General features: G+C 35.5%; 1 protein-coding gene across 1 annotated transcript in view; it reads right to left on the bottom strand.

Moving 5' to 3' along the window:
• LOC138709971 (collagen alpha-2(IV) chain-like) overlaps positions 1–15,125 on the bottom strand; it is a 65,628-nt gene extending 50,503 nt beyond the window's left edge. Inside the window, exon 1 of the mRNA XM_069840653.1 lies at positions 12,823–15,125. Within this exon, the coding sequence (XP_069696754.1) occupies positions 12,823–14,288 (1,466 nt within the window). The 5' untranslated portion in view covers positions 14,289–15,125. The remainder of the gene's footprint in view (positions 1–12,822) is intronic.
• Positions 15,126–17,281: the final 2,156 nt, after the last annotated feature.

The raw sequence follows: 17,281 nt of genomic DNA, 5'->3' as shown, positions 1-17,281 counted from the left end.
GGGGAAAAATTAGAATGAACTTTAAATAAATTGATCCCAAAATTAACATTTTTCTTTAGCGTGTCGAGATGTCCCTAAACGACGCTATATCAGATTGGCCATTCTCATGTTATGAAATGTCAACATATAATAGAGAACAACCACTAGGATCTTCACGGTCGGAAATGAATTTCTTGGTAACTACCGCTAGATGGAAGTACTGAAGCAAGCTACTACTCCATGAAATTCCATTAGGGTTATAATGTGATTTCTTTTGCAATTGCTAGACTGCAGCATAGTGAAACTGATAAAAGTTGTCTTGAAAGTGCATTAGGTTGATCGATCTTCTATGTGATCTGGGCTTAAACTCAGCAACTAATAGTGTTCTACGCATTTTAATTCGCAAAATTAGAACGTACGGGTATAATTCGACCAGAATGTTATTACCCGTGGCAGAAATCGGAACACCTGTGTACAGCTGTCAAAAGAAAAAGTGGCCGCTCTCCTGGAACAAAGTTCCCTTCGGGTATCTTCGCTACAATTCGGAGACAGGCGATGTTACATGTTGTTGGACCACGTTGCCTGATATCTACAGTTATAATTGAAGTATTCTGTGTGTTATCGATAGCATAATGGTAGCGTTCAGGCCTCTTATTCATGAGGTCCTGCGTTCGACTACAGCCACGTGCTTTTTATGTTCTTTTTTGTTCTGTTTTTGAGAGAGACAAACTATACATAATGGCTCCTTTTTCTTTTACGATTATTTTAGTAATTAACATCAGGTTCATTAATATATTATGCCATGACTTTATCATTATGATATTGTGGCTGCAAATGGAAAGAAAAAAGATTTTATTCTCAATAAAAATATCTTTCGTGGCATAAACAAAACAAATTTACTGGCGTCGGCCTTAAAACATTCAAACAATTAAGCGTTCAAAAAACAAAACAAAAAGCCATAATTCAATATTTAGTCTATCTTCCTCTTATCTCGATCATCTTGCAGTCGAGTGGGCATGGAATTGACTAGTCTATGCAAATAGCGACTGTTTTTAGACACGATATTCCAGGCATTCTGAACATACATACATAAGTGTTCTGTCCATGGGCAGGTCTTTCATTGCAAACCCAGCAATCTCCAATCTTTCCTATTTTCTGCCTTCCTCTTAGTCTCCGCATATGATCCACATATCCTAATGTCGTCTATTATTCTTTTCAACCAGAGACCCAACCAGTTACTTTTCATCTTTCTAATCAGTTTCAGCATCATTCTTTCTTCACTCACTTTTTCAAACACAATTTTATTTCTTATTCTATCTGTCCACTTCACACGCACCGTTCTTCTCCACATTCACATTTCAAATGCTTCAATTCGTTTCTCTTCATTTCGTCGTAATGTCCATGTTCCTTCCCCATACAATGCCACACTCCACACAAAGCACTTCACTAGTCTCTTCCTTAGTTCTTTTTCCAGAGGTCCGCAGAAGATGCTTCTTTTTCTATTTAAAGCTTCCTTTGTTCATGTTTGCAGTTTTTCTTGGGAAGGATAGGCCTAAATGCGGTAACATCCCGTTGCTTTCCGCACACCACTATCTCTTTCGCATCTTATTAAATTCCAGGGGGCCCAAGCGTGGAGATGAGGAGAGTGGATTTGACTAATTGGGCCCTCCGGACTTCACCGAAAGTCACGGCAAGGGTTAAATATTAATTCTATCAGGATGTTTGACCCTATCAGAGATCGGGAAATCTCAATTAGCCTTTGCCCCCCGCATCCTGGACTAGCTTCTGCTTCTACGAATCATCAGAAGATCTTAGAGTGTGATTGGGCCAGTTTTTCCGAAAATGTTTCCACACTTTTGCCCTCGTAGCTCAGCGGACGAACGTCGGAATTTAGATGTCAACGTCTCAGGTTCAATTCCTCGTTACTCCTTTTCATTTTATTGTGGTTCAAGATAGTATAATGTAATAATACAAAAAGAAAAACTAATAGCAGTATTATGCAACTGGATTTTTCCAAACCTAATATTAAATTTATGTTATTTATATCGCTAAAGAACGATTACAATATAAATAACTTGAATATTATTTATACAGTATCACTAAAGAACGATAACACAATATAAATGATAAATATCGGTTTGTTTAATTAATATAAGATATTATATAATACGTGTTTAATTATCTAAATAAAGTAACCTATTTTACAAAGAAAGATGTTTATTTGTGTTATAATAATTACCTACATAAAATACAGATTATTTATATTGCGAAAGAACAATGACAATATAAATAACTTGAATATTATTTTATAATGCTAATGAAGGAAAACAGAATATAGGGTAAATGATAACTTGAGTATTATTTATATCGCTAAAGAACGATAACAATATAAAAAACGTGAATATTATTCATATCGGAATTTCACAGATTTATTACAGATGTATTTAAGAAATTGTAGAAGAATAGTAATTAGTAACAGTGTCCTATTTATTCTTCTTGGAGTCAAATTTGTAACTTTTAAAAGTGTGGTTACTATGTTGAAGTGTATGTGTTGGAACGGATGCTTGATTTGTTATGTACGTGAGTCAGTTATGGGATGCTTGATGTCGTCGAAATGTCGTAATTATAGTTTGATTGTGTTTGTGTGACTATTGTGTATTAATTTATGATGTATGGTATGGAAAGCTGCATATTTGTGTTATAGAAGTGTTACGTATGTGTGTTGTTAATGTCTTTGTATGTTTCAAATTGATAACTGATATTTGTTTTGCAATCGCAATGCCTAATTTACGGATTGTTTATGTTTTGTTTACATCGCGTAAGCTAATTTAATTTTCTTTTCCATTTCTCTTTATGCTTATCTGTTTTGTGTATAAAACTATAACCCTAACATACATATGTAAAATAGGGCTAACCCCCACTGGAGATACAATAATAATAATAATAATAATAATAATAATAATAATAATAATAATAATAATAATTATTATTATTATTATTATTCATATCGTTATAAAACGATAACAGAATACAAATGATGACTTGAATTTTATTTATATCCCTAAAGAACGATAACAAAATATAAATAACGTGATATCCATCAAGAACGATAACTGGATATAAATGATAATTTGAATATCATTTACATCGCTAAAGAACGATTAAAAAATAAAATGAAAGCTTGAAGAAGATGCGAACCCACAACCTTTAAATCATTAAACAAGCACTCTACCGCTGATCTGCGAGGAGCAGATATGGAACACTTCCATAGTTCCGTAACTGCTTGTACAAGCACATGCATCGTGTAACATCGCCGCGACCCGAAGTGGACTTTGAAAATATTCGCTGTTCACGAGTGCGGCCACTTTTTTTTTTGACAGCTGTACATATTCGTCCGTCCCCCCAACAACCCGCGGCTTTCTACCGATGAAAGATGACGTAGTGTATAGAAACAGCTGTGCCGTCAAGGCCAGGGGTAATAACATTCTGGTCGGGTTATATGTTTGTTCACAGACGATAACTTTATTGATTCACCTGGAAGATAAACATGTTATTTCTGCTCGTTTGAATTGCTGACGATTCATTATTTTTACGCCATCTTCAGAGTCATCACTGGTTTGGCTCTTAATGTTCCACTTTTTATTTGTTAACGGTTTTGAATTTTCCTTCTCATTTAATAATTCTGCATAGTAAAATTATTAATATAACTGTTCTGGGGGAAAGGAACTGGCCAACCTACCCATTATCTCCTGGCCTAGTTGCCTCATGAGTGATGCCTTATTGGTGTTACTTATGAGGTTCAAACCTGTCTTCGGACTAAACAACAACAATAACTGTTTTCTGTAGCCTATTTCACTATACTCATTAACACATTCCTTTTACAATATTAATGCATTCACACTTCATGATATCAAGGCTGTTAACACTGGAAACTATCAAATGCGTTTCTAGCTTATCACAAATGCAGTAAATATTGTTATGAAGGTAATATTATAAAATAAGTTACTCTATAAAAGAAATGCCTTAAAAACCTAAAAGCAGGATAATGAAACCATTAAATTTGTACAGTACACATAAAAATTCAACAACATAACATTTAAAGTGTGTTTATTAATATAGGCCTATATATACACACATTCAGACACTTTCTCGTTTACGTGCAATGCAGCCGTAACCAAGTACCAACTGAAATTCCGATCCTATCCTAACTAGGCTAAGAAAATTGGTTTTCTTATAGCTAGAACAATAACATACTTCAAGTCTGTTTTAATGACGATGTACCAACTACTAGCTTATTTAGCGTCGATGGACTTGGTGATAGCGAGATGGTATTTGGTAAGATGAGGCCGAAGATTCGCCATATGACTACTTGACATTCATCTTACAGTTAGAGAAAACCTCGTAAATAAACCCAGTCAGGCAAACGCACTACTCGCTGAGCAACGCTCGGTAGCCTGACAATCTATATGACGAGAAACGTAAGTATACAGGATGAAAGTAATAGAACTGTGCAGATTTTAACAGCTCATTCCTTGGATTGAGTTAACAAAGAATTCTAATACCATATTAGTCCCAAATGAACACTTTTCTCAGAAAAGTATAATTTTCCCCTAAATGTTAACATTGTTTTACTCGATAAGTATATCCGTACGATTCTGTTTTTTTCTTGTTAGGAGGGAGGAAACATCCCACGCACTACGACCTTGAGGTCTATTGTACACCCCCTATATGGGATGAGTTGCGTGCCCACCGATTCTCTACGCGCACCGACCTAACCACTTGACCCCCTTAACGACCGGTCCCTACAGCCAACAGAGTCCATGTACCACTCCTGCTTCGGCAACCTCCCCAACGCTCCCTTAACGGTCCGAGACGGAAGTCCTCCCCCAAGAAGGTCTGCTCCGGGTTCCGTTGCAGAAGCTATCCATCATCACATGAATACAATCCACGGAGACCGGTCGAGAGCCAGCAGCTTCGGAGGGCCGCCTGTAGAGCGGTCTGAAAACCAGAAGAAGTAACGGGATAATGGATGAAAGGATTATAGGGGAGGAAAGGAAGTGGCGAAGATGAGTGAGGTTCCAATCGCCTGATAAAGTTACCTGATATTCATCCATAGAAGTGAGGGGAAAACCCCGAAAAAACCGCACCCAGGCAACTCGTCCCGACCGGAAATCGAACCTGGGCTCGCTGGGTTCGGAGTTAGACTCGCTAACCCCTCAGTCACAATGGTGGACATTCTGATTTTTAATTTTATCATTAGACAAACTGATAAGAAATGATTGATACGTTTGCAGTTTTTCAACAAAATGCATGGTTTTATTGCAAATGAAATGAAAAGATTAACAAGTATCTTTATTTTCTTCCATTAGAAAGTGTAGCATCCATGCTGCAGGGACAAAAGGACGGAATACAGATATTCAGACCTTAATTTTATTCGTATGTGTATTCGTAGGTGCAGCTGGCGATGCGCTGTGGCCAAATTACACAGACTTTCATCATATTTTTTTATTGACCATTCACTTAATTACAATACGCTTAATAGGTTTTTTTTATTTATTTTAATGTATTCTATTTCACTTTCAATTTGTACAGTTATATCACTTCCACCCTGTATAAGCAATGAATGTTGTCACTATAGGTAGTGTAGGTCTACGTTGATTCAGATTCCGATTCGATTCCGGGTAGGGTCAGAAATTTTGATGTAAAATTTCTATCTCGGAACTAGGCGAGATGGCGGTGCACAACTTTTAATCACTAAATTGTGCACCAATATCTCTCCGCAGTGCATATGAAGAGAAGGTATATATCACTGTTGATAGTGATTCGTCCGTCGGATGTGGACGTTAAACCTGACGGCCCCCTTGGTGCTATTCTACAGAAGTAGGCTACGTGCCGGCAGCGGGTTTCTCCTTCCCCTTTTCCTACCTTGATCATCATCCTCATCCATTTCTTACACTACACTTACACATACACTCACTCTAGTACACGAATAATTCTTCATATAGCTATACACATCATGTGGCCTGCCGAAGTGGTGTGCAACTTGAGTTGCAATCCTGCCATCTATCTGCAGTATGCGGAACCCGAATTACGCAAGTGAAGTGGGTAGGTATTAGACACAGGATGCTATTCATAGACATTTCGCTAGCCCGGGCTACGAGCGTGCTAAATAGGATTCATATCATATATCGCTGACACTGGTTTATGAATACGAAAAACGTTAGTTCGCTGATCATCCACCAAAAGCCCGCGCTAAGAATGTCTATGAATATGGCCCACACACATACCACATATATAATTCCAGCTTAGAGATTTGCCGCTAAAACCAATATGAAGAAACTTCAGACTCTACAAAATAAGGTGTCTCGTATTAGGCCTATACCGGTATATAGTGGAGATACATGAGCACTTTAACTTTCCATCAGTAATGCATGTTGTCCAAAAATTGGGTAGGGCGACATACATTAGTGCGCGATTAAGTGAAAATGCATTCATACGTGACAGTGTTCTTCCAGCACACATGAAGAGGATCCCCAGCCTGAGAAGATCGTACGATCTACTATAACAGTGTGCTTCATACTGAGAACTTTTCAATAAACATTTCATTTTTCAACATAATTGAGTTTAATCTGCAACTTTTCATGTATTTTACCTCCTTTCTTCTGGTTTCACGGAAGTCAGGAAAGCCTTAAGAAGAGCCTTGGTGACTATTCAAATTGTACATATTCGAAAAGTCATGAGATTATCATCTCGGTACCGGGTCATGCAATGAATGGAAAAACAACAAAACAATGTCACTTCAGTAGCAACAAGGGTACTATAGCAATCAACATTGAGGAGGCCATGATTATGTTGTCTTGGTTACTTTGTTATGTTGGTTTTGGAAATATAAATAATACTAGTGGCTTGTGCAGCAAAGGCTGCGAACTAAGTTCATTAGACGTTTAAATAAAATTTTTTCAGATTTATTTTCAATGAAGAATACCAGACATTTTGAAAGTTATTTGCTTCCATAATAATGAAACATACTCCCTCTGAATGTTTTGTTATGCCAAATACTTTTTCTTGAACCTATCATTCCACCTTCAGTTTTTGAGTTTCAACGCGAAAACGCAAGTAACAATATCAGGACGATCAATAGGTTTTTCATATGGGAGTAAAGCAATAGCTATTTCAGGTCATTGTGGATTGTAGGTGAAAGTTAAAAAAAGTCAGGTTTGCTGTGCTTTCGAACAATAGACGTACTATCTTGGTATAGCTGCTGGATGTAGAGCTTGAAATGTAGAGGGTAAAAACATTTTATCCTGCTGAGAGATCTTGCTGAAATGATCGGGAGACTACAAAGTTTTGTAGGCCTCTTATTTTACCAGGAACCTTAGGAACTGTAATTCTTGCGCTCTCTCGAGCCAATACTGAAGAGAATGACGGATATAAATATCTACACTACACCGCCATTAAGTATATGAAAAAGATCCACCCACTTGATTAATAACTATAAAAATATTTGACTTTAGATAACAATATTATTATCTTGCGTAAGTTTTGTAGTTTATTTATATAAAATAGCCGCCACTCAGTAAATTATAGAAATGAAGATCTAATTTAAGATATTCTCTACAGCTACTTATATGACTTCAAAACGTTTCACTTTCATGTCATCAATATAGCATTAATATGTATAATTAATGAAAAATAGTCACATCATGGCATTAACTATAATAATATTTCATTTATAATGGTAATAAAGTCATCAAATCACCTCAAGTTTTGTAGATTTTAATATACAATACACAGCTGTACTCACAAAATTACACACCGCAGAATCAGACCTATAAATAATTTTTAGCAAGTCTTGAAGTTTTTAATAACCAATTGAATTTGAACTCTAAATATGCCAGCAATCCTGCAGGTCATGGCCTTCGTGTAATAGCCTATTGTTTATTGTAGTGTGTTTTGTTTTATTCTGAAATGCAATTAGTTCTCAAAACTGACGAAGGATGGATTTTGGAAAATAGGAAAATTATGTATTATATTTCACTGAAAACTACTATTTTTCTGAAAAACTTTGGGTTCCAAGCTTCAAAATGAGGGGTCATTTATTAAAATCCATTCAGCCATTTTCCAGTAATTTCCATTACCAGTTCAAATTATATATATATATATATATATATATATATATAGATTCTCAAATATTTTTCTGGAAATAGTAATATTATTACTGCAACTAAACTGAACCAATTGCAATTACCACGTAGGCGATATCGGATGTAATCCTTGATGCAGTGAAAACAGCTTCTAGTTGTTTGAACGATGGATGTTTAATAGTTTTTCACAGATTCCATATTCATAGACAAATTTTCTGCCGTTAATGAAGAGGGCACTAAAATCTTACAAGATCTATTGCGCTCTCAAGCTAGGTGCATTCCCAAACCCACACCGACTGACTACACTAAGGTTCGTTGACAAAGGAGGATTTTCAGTAGGGCACGATGGATTTGGCTGAAAGTGTTAATGTAGACTGATTTAAGGTTCCTGAAAACGTTGGTGAAGGCCTCCCGTTTCGGAATTGCATATTTGTGAAAATGCAGCAATTTTAAAAATCTGATTGCATGTCGTTCTTCCGCACAGCTTGGTCATAACTAGGGCTAGGATTTTGATGACCTATAAATCATAAAAAAATGTCCTAAAAACAATGCATTTCTGACCTAAAAATCTTTCAAAAATACCCTTAAAATGCCATAAAAATTGTTCTTACATAATTGGCTTAGTAGGAAAAGAGCACTACTTAATATTTAGACTAGTAATTAAATTAAGTTCTACGAGTAGTACCAAAATTTAAGTTTATTTAATTTTACATAATTTTTTCTAAGTGGTACACTTTAATTAATTATTTTACCTGATGTAATTTCCATGTAGCTCACCACAAGGCCGCTCTTACCCAGAATTTGAAGGTATAGAGGATTCTATATTGAAGGGGTGGTTGGAGTGTACTACGTTAAAATGACAAATTTATGTAGAAAAACGATTAAAATATTATACAAAATAATGGGTATTAGCCATCGGCGTAGTTTGGTCGGTTAAGGCGCTTGCCTGCCGATCCGGATTGCACTCGGTCGTGGGTTCGACTCCCGCTTGGGCTAATTATCTGGTTGTTTTTTCCGAGGTTTTTCCCAACTGTAAGACAAATGTCAGGTAATCTATGGCGAATCCTCGGCCTCATCTCGCCAAATATCATATCGCTATCACCAATTCCATCGGCACTAAATAACCTCGTAGTTGATACAGCTTCGTTACATAACCAAGTAAAAAAATGGATATTAATGGACAAAATATGTAGACAAATATCAAAGGATATAAAGATTATTTTATGTTAATAATGGGGATTTATGGCCAAAATTAAATTAAAATGCCTAAAAAATGTTCGAATAAAACAAAAGATGCTCTTATGAGTTGAAACAGGCAAAAAATACAAAAAAAAATGCCCTAACAAATATGTCTTAAAACACTCATTTTATCACATAACATATAAATACTAATGCAGCTATGTTTCTGGCTTACTAGAAAAAAGGTGCAATTTCATCAAAATCCTAGCCCTACTCATAACCTACTAGCAGAGAGCACTAGAGGCGAGGAAACTAATTTCTTTCATCCCCGTTAGAAATCTAGAAGTGAAATGAAGGGTTCAGAACCATAGTAGGCCAAGCGCCATTTACTAAAACCGTAGAAAACAAGAGTTAAAATGAAGTTATTACCATAATTCAATGGAAACATATAGCAAGTAATGTAAAGTATATATGTTGAAACTAAATGATATGTCAATCTTCATTAAACTATGGCATTCACTTAACTTTAACCCTTCCTTTCTCTGTTTTTAATAAATGGCGCTTGACCCACTATGGCTCTGAACCCTTCAAATATGTTCAAATTTGCATTCAGTTGTTTGCCATCAGTTCTGATCTCCTCCTCTACAAGACATGTTAAGCTTGGCAAAAATTGTGGATATAATACAGAAAGAAAAATAAATTCCTTCAAAAATGTACTTCAAATACTGTTGCGTGTGGAAAATAGTGTTTGTTGTGTCGATAAGTGTGAAGAAGCAGCTGTTATAAGATGCCTATATTGTGAAAAGATGCTGTGTCCTGAACATTTCTTGGCGATCCCGCTGTTTAAACATAACAGGTGAGCATATTCACAACATATGTGTTTAATAGATTATCACAGCGTCACCTAAGTTTATATAAACTACATTTAACATTCATTTTGTCATTCCAAACCTTTCGCCTTCAATCCACATCCTTTCTATTTACACCAACTTCAATATAACAATCAACTAGGACTGCTTACACCTTTCTAAACTTTTTTGATTTTTTGATGATATTTAGTTCTTTTGATATGTAATATTATCATGTGACTTTCTGTTAAAATATGCAAATTTAACCTAAGAGTCTTATTGTTAAACGAGTATTCATTTTGAGTCATTATACAGTTTATTGTTCCAATATAATAACTCGTTCGCGATCTCTAGCTGTCATAATGATTATAATATGACATTAAATATGTATATTTATCATACAACTACTATTTGTTGCTGTATTTTAGTGTACTTTTTTAGAAAACGTTTTTAGTGTATTTATAAATTTCCATTAATTGTTTGCAGAATTACAACATGTATTATGCAATTATGTACAGATATCTTTAAGGTCTGAAGAGTCCAAAATGGGCGAAAACGTTCACAAGTACAATATTTAAATGTGTTAACAAATATACTTCTGGGTTAACATTAAAATAAGTCAAGACGGAAACAAAACTAAAATTATATTATTATTTCTTCATTATAATAGGTGAGTTTACTCTAAATCCATTTCGTCTTAAATGCAAATATGAACATATTCTACTTCTAGTTTCTAACAGTGATGGAAGAAAGTAGTTTCCTCGACTCTAGTGCTCTCTACAAGCTGCGCGCAAGAACGACATGCAATCGAGATTAAAAAATTGCTGCATTTTCACAAATATGCAATTCCGACACAAGAGACCTTCACCATCGTTTTCAGGAACCTTAAATCGATCTACATGAACACTTTCAGCCAACTTCATCGTGTCTTACTGAAAACCCTCCTTTATGAGTACTCAGGTTTCGAGCAGGCAACCTCTCCTCGTCTCTAGGTCAGTCCCCTCCCGTGCTTCGCCAGCCTGCGTTCGGGCAATACTATGGAATGATCACGAAGTGGAGAAATGTTGACGGAATGTTGCACAAGTAGATGCCTAATATGAAGAAACGGGAGAACCCCGAGGAAAACCACAACTGCGACTTGTCCATCACAAGTGTTAGTATGGGCAATAATAATAATAATAATAATAATAATAATAATAATAATAATAATAATAATAATAATGAACAACAAATTTTTACTTTTTGTTTTGCTCCAAAAGAAAAATAGGTGAATATTACTAATATGTGTACCCTAAATCTGAATTTAAAATCCAAATTGCCCCATGACGTACCATTTTCCGGGGAAATTGAATTGAATTTTTTATGAAAAAACTTTTCATTTTTTTATTTTTCACTGTTACTGATAAAAATACAACACACTAGGGATTCAAAATGCCTCATAATGCTTGAAAAATGTGTACTGGATACAAGAATGATGTTACATAGTTTAAAACAGAACAAAAATAAAAATATTTCATATGTAAAATGAGAAAAATCTCGGAATTTGAACTTACCATTTAAAAGGATTTTCTGGATGACTTCCGTTTGTAACTAGACCCGGGATTGTCTTTTACAAGGAACCAACAATAGTTTGAAGCATGCAGGATAATGATCTTAATTTATATCACCTTTCCGTTTCAGATATTTCATGATGAAATCTTTCCCCATGCTCGTCGCTTACCGCTCCAAGGTTAGGAGAAAAGAAATCCAAATGAGAATGTAAAAAGTGTATTTTGAGAGACATATTACGCCCCATTTTCTCATATGCACTTAACATGGTTTCCATAAATTCGATGTAGTCGTCTGTGCTAGAATTTCCAAGGAAATTTGAGCAAACATATTTGAAAGCGGGCTATGCCATTTTTTCTGTAACAAAAATTTTTCCTCAAGCAAAGAGTCAGCCAAAACTTCGCAAATTTGTGGACCGATGAAAATTCATTATTTTAATTTGCTTTTACTCAAACTAGTAAACTTTTCTTTTAAATACTGAAAACCACACCCTTGTTTGTTGATTGCGTAGACCTCACTTTGAACTGTTATGATATTTACTGAACAGAAGAGACCAATATCCTATATTTTTATTTATTAGAAGTACGAAAGAACATGCCAGAAACAGGCAATAGGTCATAAACTCATAAAATGCATTAGCTTTCGTTTTGGCTTACAACCTCCAACCCGCGCCAGATGTTTCCTGGAAGGGCGCTTATCGAAAAGTGAAATCATAGTATATCTTAAAGACCTTACGTGATGCGAAGAAAGGAGATGCATTTTTGGATTCAGCGCACATCAAAGCATAAGGGGCACATTGTTTTAAGTCGGAGCAAAATTCTTGTTGTTCAGTGTAATATCTTTATTACTATTTCCAGAAAATTGAGAACTACTTATTTTTCCAAAACATATATAACAAAGTAACCAAGATGACAACACAATCATGGCACCTTAATGTTGAACTCTTCAGTAGCTTTGTAGAGCAGACATCTACTGGAATCTCTAGTAACTGCTAGTTAGAGTTCAATCTAGCAGCAGTTACTGTAACGAAGATAACCTACATCTGTTGTGCGGAAACTTTGTTATTTCCCGACCTTGTATAATATCGTAGGCGACATTCTAGACAAATTGTTCGTAAGTAAAACTATTTGAAGGGAATAGAAATATATATGTCCTGGTTAAAATATTGTTCAATACCATACGTATTAAACACAATAAGAGGTTGGAGTGGAAATCTTTGTGTGGAGTGCGCAAAGGAATTAACAACTTGTGAAGGATAAAATATATGGAAGTCTAGAGCACTTACGTCGATGTATGGAACGACATCTTCTACAAAAAAAATTAATGCACGACTTCGATCAATTATCGGGTAATCTGGATGCAGATATATCACTCGCTTATTAAATTCCGTCATAGGGGGGTTTGTATTGTAGGTATAGACTAGAAATTCTATCTTGATGCCTGTAACTCTATTACAATGAATTATTTTGTAAAAAATTTTAATGGGCTGGGTAATTAATGTATTTTCAAATTTTGAACCTTGGTATACGTTGTCATTGGGATTTAAGCAAATTATAAAGAAAAAAGTTATTTTCCAAGTAACTGGCTGACCCGGCATTCCATTTTCGCCAGAAATTCCAGGTTGACCGGGTATTCCAGGCACAGGAGGAAACAAAGCTTGACTCGGTATTCCAGGTACGGAAGGAAACCCAGGTTCTCCCGGCATTCCAGGAAAACCAGGTATTCCAGGTACTGAAGGAAACCCAGGTTCTCCAGGCATTCCAGGAAAACCAGGTTCTCCAGGTACGGAAGGAAACCCAGGTCCTCCCGGTATTCCAGGTTGGCCAGGTACTCCGGGCACAGAAGGAAACCCAGGCTGACCAGGTATTCCTGGTACAGAAGGAAACCCAGGTTGACCAGGTACTCCTGGTACAGAAGGAAACCCAGGCTGACCAGGTATTCCTTGTCCACCAGGTAATCCAGGCTGACCTGGTATGCCAGGTATAGAAGGAAACCCAGGCTGGCCAGGTATTCCAGGTACAGAAGGAAATCCAGGTTCACCTGGTAATCCCGGCATACCTGGAATTCCAGGACCAGCATTTATTCCAGGACGTCCAGGAATTCCATGTCCACCAGATATCCCCGGTTGTCCTGGTAGTCCTGGAGCACCTGGTGAACCAGGCCCTCCAGAGGCACCTGGTGATCCAGGTTGTCCAGGAATTCCAGGAGCGCCTGGTGCCCCTGGAATTGTGTGTATTATGATAGGCGGTGGTGCCTGTTGTTGCACTGGCAATACTTGTGTGACACGAGTTGGAATGACGGGATATTCTTCGCGTAAATTGTTTGTTCTGCGTGGCATCATTGAATTAAAAAGGCATGAGAGTAAGAATAAGCAGCGTTCAGAAATGTCGTTGTCCATAACATGCTCTGTACTGTTAAGATTATCAGTGACTGTTTCGTTTTTAACCTGTGTTTTTCTATCTATTGCAATGACTGTATCATTATTAATTCTAATAGTCGTGTTTGAATAAATAGTGTAAAATGGCTTCTCGTGTTTATCAGATGCCTCTATATTCACACTTCCATTTTTCACTTCTAGTATACCATTCATGTTTAAAATGCTTCGTGTTGTAGTCACTTCGTTTTCACTCGCCGTGTGATTATGAAGGATATCGAACCGAAAAGTAGTTTGTGATTTCTGATTCCGTGATTTTCCAGCAGTCGTGGCAGTTGGGTTGAATTTTCCGTTACTGTTTTCAGCAACTTGGTTGGCCGTTACTTCACGAAAGGTCTTCTTACTTGATGGTTTTCTGTTACGTCTCTTTTTACTTATTCTTGTAGCTACATGAGATGGAATGTTCAAAGTTAAATTTTGTTTTGTTTTCTGAACATCTGGATATTCATAATTAAATCTAATTTTTGAGTAATCTTTGGCACCAGTGTCCAAATCTGTAACAGAAAAATATATTTCAATAATTGAAATATCAAATCTTACAATGTATAAGTTTGTAAAGAAATTGTCAGTAATTCAATAACCACATTTGTATTTATGGGCCTACAGTAGGCCTATATATCAAAATTAATCCAGCCCCTAGCATCATCAAAGATCAAAGGATCGTTGAAATTACTCCAAATTCTGTTAGTGATGCTTTATATATACTCTTAGTGTCAAATTAGAATGGATTTTTCACAGGAACATGAAGCTTTAAAATTAAGGTTTGTCAAAAGTTTACATTTTGAGTTGTTTCCCTTTTGAATTGGGCCGTCTATATGTGCCGACGGAGGTTTCTGGAACTAACTGATTGTTTTGCATAACGGAACTTGTTTACACCATTATTGTTTTACAAAAGAAAGTCCTAAAAATAACAAATGTGCATAAAAAGACATAAAGTAAACAGATTTTCCAAAATTTAGAGGTGTTCACCTTACTTTGTGAGTACATTCTTTCTATGTTTATGTTTTATGTTAAAGTAAAGATCATTTTAATACTAAACACAAAATTCGTAACTTTAATACAAGACACAAATCAGGCCTATTCTCTGTTAGTTTCAGCTGCAATAAAAGTTGGAGTTCACTGTTTATGTATTACGGTCTTCAATGCATTGCCTAAATTATCTTGAAGCTTCGAAGAGCTAAAAAGTTTAGAACAGAAATAACGAAATTTCTACATATTCATACTTTTACTCATCTGATGAACTCTTTGTTGTTGTACATTGAATTATTCATGCATTATATAGTATTTTTGTATAATTTCTTGCTTGTTCTACATCTCAAAGCTGTAATGTTGGTTTAATATTTGTGGAATACAATAGATTAAATGAAAATTAATTAGAAACACACTGTTGCTCTGCCCTCAGAACACTGCACTCGTGTTTGGATTGACTAATACTTCTTGTATCTTACAGTTTGTATTAGCCGCTGCTATTCATTTTTATGGCTCACTTTTTCTTTTCAGTATTTTTCTGTGTACAACTTCTTAAAAGGGATTTCGGTTTGATATTGTGGGATTTTCGCTGACAAACAGAACTCATGGCAAATCTCATATTGCGAGACTGGAAATCAGTGTTTGAAGTAATGTAGGCCTATACAATGTATTGTACAATGATACTGTATCCTCTTTCCAATGCCTGAAGAAATTTTGACTTCGACGAATTTAATTAAAACATCACTTATCAGTTATTTTATGAACATCTGAACATTTTAATTTAGGGATATATGTCATTATATTGAATATAATAACTATTTAGCTATGATTAGGACTAATTTCAATTCATGTATTAACCAAAGTACAAGGTACTTTACTAAACAAATAGAATTATATTTATTTACTAATTTTCACTTTATATTTACCTCTAAATTTTCCTGTTACATTATCAGAATATACTGCTGTCACTAAGTACACAATGAACGCAGCAAGTATTCTTATTACTATATTCATGCTGAGATCTTTCTTCGAACTATTACAAATTGAATCAAAGTTCGTAAATATATAAAGTTTATACATTTAAGTATTTCTATACCAATATAAAGTCAATCGATTTATGATTTCTGTTATCAGCCTTCGTTGCGCAAAAAGATTAAAACTTAATTGCTAACATGTGGGCAATTAATTGTTTGAAACTGCGGGAGAATGTGAGCGTTCATATGACATTTAAAATATTTTATATAATGAACTGATATACCAAAATTACAAAACTAGAAATTTGCAAGAGAAATTATGTGTGTGCCTGTGCTCAAAATGAGAACCTATCACAGCAAAAAAATGTCCCAATCTATCACGGAAACAGTTCATTGTATTCCGTGAGGGAAATGGGAAAAATCCAGAGGCAGTAAGCCACCCTAAGGTTTTCTCCTAGCATACCTCCATTTAAAAAAGGCATACCTCCTCCCTTACAATATACACGTACATGATACATACAATAAATTGTTTCGTGCATTCAGTAACGCGAATCTTTGAAGCTTACGCAAAACATTCAATTTCTTGTAGGCTGGATTCATTGGGCTCAATCCGATCATCACTAACATAATCACTTTTGTGTCACTCAAGTTTCTCTTTACTTCTCGTATGACAAATGTATAAATTATTATATTACAAACACCACTACCAGTAATAACGTAATAACGAAGAATGAGAATTACTAGACTTAAACGTCTATGTTAGCCTAACTGTTACTTAATGACGCCGTGTACTGAAGCAGTAAAGCTCAAAATTCAAACCCAAACCAAACATTGCCAATACCGGTACTGCTTTACGGTAAATCACTAAACAGCGGTGCAAATTAATTTACTTCCTATAGTGTTAATGATTAAAACTTTATTTCTTTCATTGACGATTACTTAAAATATTATGTAATCCTATTTCAATAATAGATACCGGTAAGTAACGATATTATTTTGTCACTGACAAACATTTAAAGGAATAAGATCTGATGACACAGTCACTAAATTGGCAACAATGGCCAGCACAAGCTACAGACTACAGTCTTCTATAGCTACTTCAAATGTTATCATTGTAAGCATTCCATGGGTTAACTTGCCAAATAAACGTGTCAAAATACTGTCTAAGTAGTCTATTTGACAACAGGTTTTTTAAGTAGTCAATGT

This window comes from Periplaneta americana, chromosome 12 (assembly GCF_040183065.1).
Source record: "Periplaneta americana isolate PAMFEO1 chromosome 12, P.americana_PAMFEO1_priV1, whole genome shotgun sequence".
Taxonomy (NCBI): Eukaryota; Metazoa; Arthropoda; class Insecta; order Blattodea; family Blattidae; genus Periplaneta; species Periplaneta americana.
This window is presented reverse-complemented; position numbering and strand designations above follow the sequence as displayed.